Below are 8,124 nucleotides of genomic sequence, written 5' to 3' on the forward strand. Positions count from 1 at the left end.
TGTAGGGACATAGGTTGATATAGGAAAGAGTATATCGAGTTGCCATTCAAAAAAAAAATCTAATACGTTGGCGAAAAGAGACGTGTATACATATCGTTCAATGAGGATGAGGATGTTAGTGACATCACCGAATTTGTAAACATTTAAATTAAACAACAGAAACTATTAACGGAAAAAAAAAGGAAAAAATAGTTTGACCAAAATTGCCGGTTTCACCATACCAAAGGGACCATTTGAGTCAGTATTATTCGCTTTATATTTTCTTTACATTAAATATACAATTTGTTAAAAACCCATATCAAACAATGTTAGTATATCCTGGAATCCAAGAAATAGATATTATATTATAGCATCTCCTTTACGTCAACAAGGTTTCACAAATTCAAAAGATTCTCCCTATCTGTATCCTATCTGATTTCTCCGAACTATTTGGTTATAACAACACCGCCTCTTGTGCTCCTCGTTTTCGGAGCATTCCAAGGTCGGCACACTTGGTCACTTGCATGTCTATTCATCGAATTTAGGGTTTGGTTTTCTGCTTTGTCATATTTTTTTTAGGGTTTTTTCATTTCTTCCTGGTTTTCTGCTTTGTCATATTTTTTGAAAACTTTGAAGTTTATTTTAATCACGGTGCAGCTAATGTGGCCAGAGAAGAAGAGGACTAATGCATGGCAATGGCAAGAGCAGGAAACCACAGATTTCGCCGGGGAAAAGCGTCAAATGGAGTTGAAAAAGATCGAGGAACCGCTACCTAAACGGATGAAGTCCTCCTCTGACGATACAACAAATGAGGTCTTAGTTTATGTTTCTAGATTCTAAAATTTATATCTTCACTTTTTTTTTTTCTTGTAGATAATAAAATAATATATAGTTATTCATCTGTAAATACATCGTTGTTTATGTATTAATATAAGAGTAAAATTTTTGAATTAATGGGTCTGAAACACTTTCTTAATCCAGGTACTTATAATAAGTTATAAGTTAATACTTCGAAGGTTTGAATTCCATAACCTAGACTGGAATCGGATTCTATATATGTAACTGATAACAAAACTGATATTGCTTCAATTTGCAATTTTAATATATTATTTTCTTAAACATGAATAAATTCATAAAACAAAATTTTAATCACAGAAATGTGAATACGATAATTCAATTTGATTCTAATTGTGTATCTTGAATGGTTTAAGAACAAATATATACATTCCATCTTTGGATTTGCAGTGGCTTTCTGAATTCAAACCAATGGGTTTAAAGCTACACAAGAGTCCATCATTTTTGGAGCTAATTGAAAAGGAACTTAACGAAGTTAATAAGAATGATGGTTTTTTGCCCAGTGAAAATCTTCAAGTGGGAAACAAGAAAGATGTTAAGACCAAAGTTGGGACATCAGATTCCATTGATAAGTTAAAGGCTTCTAATTTTCCAGCTTTACGTTTAAAAATTGGAAATTGGGAGGTAATGTATTCCACCATTATCTTAGTCTTGCGTATTAAAGTCATGTTTTTGTTCTTTTGATCATTCAAAAATACTTGAGAACATGAAAGTGAGACTTTCTTTATTAACTTGTTCTTTTTCTGTTATATATGTACAAGGAAACATAGATAAAGTGATGTTGCATATTAAGTAAAAAAGAAACTTTACCTTAGTGTGTAAAACCTTTTCAAATATATTAAAAATTTGTTCATGTTGCAGTATGTGTCACAACATGAAGGTGACTTAGTGGCCAAGTGTTATTTTGCGAAGCATAAGCTTGTATGGGAAGTTCTTGATGGTGGTCTAAAGAATAAAATAGAAATCCAATGGGAAGATATTCTCAGTCTAAAGGCAAACTTTCCAGAGAATGGTCCTGGCACTTTGACTGTTTTGGTATAGACCTCCTTCGATTATTATTTTTGACAAATTAAATATCCTTCTATCTTTTTTTCTATTCATCTTTCTACTAATTAATGTAAAATAATGATTAGTGAAATCCGTTAATTGTGGCAAGATGGTTAGGATAAAAAATGAGGATATTTATTTTCTCATTGTTTTTTTTTCTTGTTTCTAAAGACACATTGATTATGACTGAACTATATATTAGGGCTATTTCCCATAGATTCACATAGTACCTTTTGTTGTCAGCTTGGTAAGCAGCCTCTTTTCTTCAGAGAGACCAATCCACTGCCTAGAAAACACACCATTTGGCAGGCAACATCTGACTTTACTGGTGGAGAAGCAAGCAAGTCTAGGTATTCACACCAATCTTGTACACACCCATCTATACCTATTTAAAAATCAAAATCATTAACTAATTATTTTAGTAATAAATTATAAGGTTGGCTAAAAAGACACCTTATTTTACCATTTAAATAACCTGTCTTATTAACAGCACCCTAAATTATTTAGGTTAAACATCAATTCTCTATGGGGTTGGCTAAAAAGATACCTCGTTTTTCCATATAAACACTCTATTTGATTTTTAAAATTATTTATTGGTTGAATTTACATGGTTTTTCGGAAAAATAAACTTTAAATTGTTTATTATAGTTGACTTTTAATAAACCTATTAAACATCAATCTAGTTTCAACATTAGGTATTAATTGATTGTAGTTTTGGACCTGTCTAGTTAAATCTTGATTGGATACTTTTAACATATTTTTCAAATTTCTATTCTCAAGATTTAATCATATGCATCATGCATTAACAGCTAGAAATAAGAAATAGATTTGTGGTTTTGATCCAAAAACTAGATGACGTAATTCTAAAATAAAACAATATAAACACTTTAAAAAATGAGAAATTATCTTTGGATCTTAGGAGTTTTATGTTTCTGTTTTTTCTTAGGTGTTGCGATTAGGACACCCTTTAAATATATTATAGATATCTTTATCAAAAATCAACAAATATATATAACTATTTTTAATTATCTTTTTCAAAAAAAAAACCCAATAAAAATATCTTAAAAATTATATATGATATCTAAATGGTAAAATAGGGTGTCCATTTATCAAATTCCTAATAAAAAATAAATTTTTGGTTTTGATCCAAAAACTTGATAAAATAATAGCCAACCCCTAATAAAAACTTTAGCTAATATAATCAAATAGGGTACTATATTAGATACACCAATCTAATCATCTACATACATTATTATAGGTGATTATTATTATATTTATTAGGTAATCATTATATTGTTTTTGAAAATGTAATTTTTCTTTTTCTCTCTTTCAAAATATATATATATATATATATATATATATATATATATATATATATATATATATATATATATATATATATAATTGCTTTATTTAATTATTAAAATTAATTAAAAGATACTCCAAAGCTTCTTAAAAATAAAAACGTTGGTATGATTTTTTCCATTGTGCAAAAAATTGGCATGCTTCAAATGTTTATATCGATTGTAAAACATTTTTCTTGAAGCTTTTCTAAAACAAATCTTGATTCTTCATAAAAAATATTACGATATATTTATAGAAGTTGATGAAAATCGATGTAACAATGGAGCTTATTTATTTATTTATTTATTTGTAAAAATAAAAACATTAAACATCCCAAACTAAATTAATCAACCAATAATGATATTACAAATGAACTATACATATGTATGTCACAATTATGATTAAATCAACCAACATCAACTGAATTATATAATGAAACATATAAATATGGTTATAACGAATACAAAATGGTAAACGATATGTTTTTTTAATAAAAGAAAATAGAGCCTTGCTATTTTATTACCACCGTTCAAAAAAAGCTTTAATAAAAGAAAAGTAATATATGTAACAAACTGTTTTTTTATCTTTTTCGGTTTTTATAAAAAAAATATCATTTTTTTTATAAATAGTATCATGCATAAAAATTTTATTACGAACTGAATTGTTACCTCCAAATTATTAAAACACAAAAATATTCCAAACAAATTTACGCTTATATTAACTTAAATATCCTAGTTTATGAAAATTACGTTTATAATCTCTAACGTATAAATATTTCAATTTTATTTTGTATAACTATAGATGAAAAATAAATATAGGTAAAATTAAACTAACACTGATATATTATTTTAGTTTTATTTATACTTCTATAATTGTAAAAGTATTTTAGTATACTAACATGAAAGTTTGAAGATAAAAAAATATTGAATTAAATATATGTTATATTGCAGCCTTATTTTTACTAAAATTTAAAAAAGAAAAAATTGTTTGTTGTATATATATATATATATATATATATATATATATATATATATATATATATATATATATATATATATATATATATATATATATATATATAAATAAGAAAGAGAAAAAAAAGGAAAAAAAATTTACATTTTTGGAAAACAATATATGTAATAATTTACTAATAGGATTGATTAGCTTAGCTATATTAGATTGGTTTTTACTAAAGTGGTGTGTAGAAAGAAATCAAATTTTATTAATTAAAATAAAAAAATAAAAGTTAAACACATTAAAAGCTCATTAAAACCTAAAAAAAATTATAATAAAAGATATATATTTGGTTTAATTAGAAAAATATAATTACAAGTTAACAAAAATCAGAAATTGAAAAAAAAAATGGTACTTGTCATTAGAAGTTATATAAATAAAAATTGTTAGCTTAGAGTTTTCTTTCCTTTCGACATAATGAAATAAACCTCCTTTGGCTAAAGTGAAAATTGACTAAATGGATAAAATCATATTCCTCCAAAATGGACTATAATTTCATCACAGAAAACAATCTTTTTTTAGTTTTTCTTGTTCATTATACTCATTCTTACCTTGATTCTATCAAACCGAACACTAACTATTGACTTGATTGTTGATTAATAAATTACTAAAATATCTCTCGTATTCCATTGTTTCAGCAAGAAACATTATCTACAATGCGCACAAGGTGTTCTGAATAAGCATTATGAAAAGTTGATTCATTGTGATACACGGCTTAATTTTCTTAGCCAACAGTTTGACACAGTTTTGGACAAGCCGTTTCAAGAATCTTTCATCGAGGCTCCAAATATATCACATGACATTGTTTCTAACAGACTAGAAATTTTTGAAGTACCATCTATGGTAGATATCAATGGCATCGTTTTGCAACCAACTTCACAATGTCAGCTTCCTGGGGATGCCAACTTTGCGCAGGAAGATGTATGGAAGAACAACATAAATGTTTGGCAAGATAGAAGTTACTATTCTAGCCACGAGGGCATGATTTCTTTATCAACTTCGGAATGTCTTCTTCAGGATGCAAACACTGCCCAGAAAGATACCATGGAGGATCATGTATATGGTTGGCAGAAAAATACCATGGAGGATCAAGTAAATGGTTGGCAGAAAGATACCATAGATGATCTTGTATATGGTTGGCAAGATGGAAATAATCATTCTAATCTTGTTTGTAATATACCTTCTAATAATTATTGGATGAAACAAGGATGGGAAGAGGAATTTGGGAATGTTTCTGGATATAAACAAGATTTGGGTTTGTCAAGGAAAGGCTCGTTTACGGATTTGCTGTTATCGCTTCCCCCGGGGTTTTCATTTGATGTCTTTGATGATGACAAGATCCTGTAACCTTAAGCAATAGCCCATTGAAGTTTTCTTTTTGTAAATATTAGTCATGTTCTTTAGAAGTGGTTGCTGATTTGGTAATGTCCAAATCGTGCAATGTTGATGAAAAATCCTTATTTATTATCCTAGTGGAAGAATAGATGGATGAGCTTTAGATTTCCGTTTTGATGTTAATTTTGTGAATGTAGTTGTAGAATTTCAATGTGTTTGTATTCCTTTCTTAATGAAGGTGAGATATGATTGAGTTATCACGTTCATACCTAGGTATCAACTTTTTTGCTTGTCAGATATTGTGATATAATTTCACTACAAGAAATCTTGGCATTACCGGTAACACCTTTAGCGGCGACATGTAATTGATGCGTTACTTGTCACTGCTATTAAGTGTTGCCGGTAATGCTCGCAAATGGCGATCCGCGTCAAATTACCCCCATCCGTCCGATTTATTTTCAATCCAATGGTTGTAGAAAAGGTGTTGACTTTTCCCTCGCTGCTATTACTCTTTTGTAATTGCTAATATACTTGCGTCACCGCTATTGCATGTCGCTGCTAATACTCGTGCAGATAACCCCTTTCCAGTTCCCTTTTCCTTTTCCGCAACATTTTCTCCTACTGTTTCTTTCCTTCTCTTGCTCGTTTCTTACTTGCAGCCTCTTTCCTTCATCAGTTCACAAGTCGATTGAGTGGAGCACAAAGATTTAAGTTGGTGCTAACCCTCCTGCAGCTACAATACCGCCGCTATTTCCCCAAAACCGGCCCTTAGTACAATTCGGAAATTCCCCACATTCAAGGTAAAATTGTTCCTATTTCTTATTATTTTTTTGTTTTGGATGATAAATTGGCCGGTGCTATATGTCGGGATTGGTTCTTGAATTGTTCTTATATGACAGATAAACACAAGACCATTCGTATTTTTTTTCTTGCTTCTTATCTCTTCATTACCTGTATAAATTGATGGTATATATATGTTGGAAATTGTCGCTTGAATTGGTATAAATTGATGCTATATATATCTTGAAAATTGCCTTTTGAATTGTTATTAGATCACAGATACAAAAAACCATTAGTATTTTTTCTTGCTTCTTTGAATGATCGCCTGATGAAGGAGGAATCAGGAGGTATAAAACCTCGTGATTTAACCAAACTCCATTACAAAATATATATTTTCAGCCCCTCAACTTCTGATTTGTACGGTTTTGATCCCTTGCTCTAAAAAATAATTAAAAATCTAGTCTTAAACAAAAGAAACGTCAATTAAAATTTCACAAATTTATTTAAATTTTTTTAATTGAATCCAAATTTTTAATGTAAAACTTCATAAATTTATATATATATATATATATATATATATATATATATATATATATATATATATATATATATATATATATATATATATATATATATAATACTGATTTATTTTAGATTAATTAATTTTTTAGAAAATTAAACTAAATTAGTAGCAACATACTTTCTCTTTGAGATAAAAAGTGTTTGTGCATTTTGTTGGATTTTATGCTTTTTGTTAGAATATTGTATCCCTTTTCAGATTTGTGGGAAGTTTTTATTCATTTTGAGTATGTTTTTGAAAATTTTGTTTATACCATATTGGTTTAAAAATGAAATTTGACATGAAATTGAAATTTGATATTGAAAGTGGATGTATATATACATTTGTTTGATTTTGTTTAATTAGAAAATCAAATTAATTTACCTTTAGAATCAAATTAAGTTTTCTTTATAAAATCAAATTAAAGCAATTATAAAACCAACTTAATAGTAACATACTTTTAGTGACATAATGTTGATCATTACAACTTTAGCTTAATTAGGTTATTAATAACAAAGTACTTCTACTAATTTTAGTTTAATTATAGAATAAAATTAAATTAATTTTAAGAAAATAAAAAAATAATAATAAATTAATTGTAAAATCAAATTAAAGTAGTTTTAAAACAAGTGTTCCCATGTTGGGATACGTTTTGAATCATCAACTTTATGAACACTCTACTTGATTTTTGTTTCCCGTAGAGTAAACCTTAAACACTAAATTATGTTTCAGTTGCATCATGTCTACTGATAAAAGCTGGACTACTAATTCACATTGTTAATCTCCCGAGTTCCAGCTAGGACTCGACTCTTTTGTCGAGAGATCCATGTTACATCTAGATTGTAAAGGTGAAACCAGATGCCCATGTGAGAAATGTGATAATCGTTATTTCATGGATCCGAAAGTAATGAGACGTCATGTTCGTATATATGGTTTCAGTCAAGCATACAACACGTGGATATATCACGGTGAACCTTTAATCCCTCCAGTTGTAGATATCGTATCGCCAAGCAACGAGATGGCTGATTTTATTGACGATGTTATGTAGGAGTCGAGAGAAAATGATACAAACCTCGATGAAGGAACCTTGAATACAGGGTGTAGCGGTGTCGATGATGATTTTGAAGAGTTGTTAGAGGTAGTCGGAACCAAATTATATCCTGGTTGTACCTTTTCTTTCCTTGATTTTTTTAGCAAAGCTGATGCATATG

General features: G+C 28.5%; 1 protein-coding gene across 1 annotated transcript; it reads left to right on the plus strand.

Annotated features, from left to right (window-relative positions):
• Positions 1 to 357: 357 nt before the first annotated feature.
• LOC144998245 (uncharacterized) lies at positions 358 to 5,640 on the plus strand. The gene is made up of 6 exons (XM_078958053.1): positions 358 to 525; positions 637 to 792; positions 1,225 to 1,458; positions 1,696 to 1,869; positions 2,125 to 2,231; positions 4,878 to 5,640. The coding sequence occupies exons 2-6, from the start codon at positions 640 to 642 to the stop codon at positions 5,584 to 5,586; spliced, it is 1,377 nt and encodes a 458-aa protein (XP_078814179.1). The 5' UTR covers positions 358 to 525; positions 637 to 639; the 3' UTR covers positions 5,587 to 5,640.
• The last annotated feature ends 2,484 nt before the right edge of the window (positions 5,641 to 8,124 follow it).

The sequence above is a fragment of the Lactuca saligna genome, chromosome 5 (genome assembly GCF_052625555.1).
Source record: "Lactuca saligna cultivar CGN05327 chromosome 5, ASM5262555v1, whole genome shotgun sequence".
Classification (NCBI taxonomy): domain Eukaryota; kingdom Viridiplantae; phylum Streptophyta; class Magnoliopsida; order Asterales; family Asteraceae; genus Lactuca; species Lactuca saligna.

Coding starts and splice junctions, on each gene's coding strand:
- LOC144998245 (XM_078958053.1), top strand. CDS start 640: ATGTGGCCAGAGAAGAAGAGGACTAATGCATGGCAATGGCAAGAGCAG. Junction 793..1,224: donor CTGACGATACAACAAATGAG/GTCTTAGTTTAT, acceptor TTGGATTTGCAG/TGGCTTTCTGAATTCAAACC. Junction 1,459..1,695: donor TAAAAATTGGAAATTGGGAG/GTAATGTATTCC, acceptor TTCATGTTGCAG/TATGTGTCACAACATGAAGG.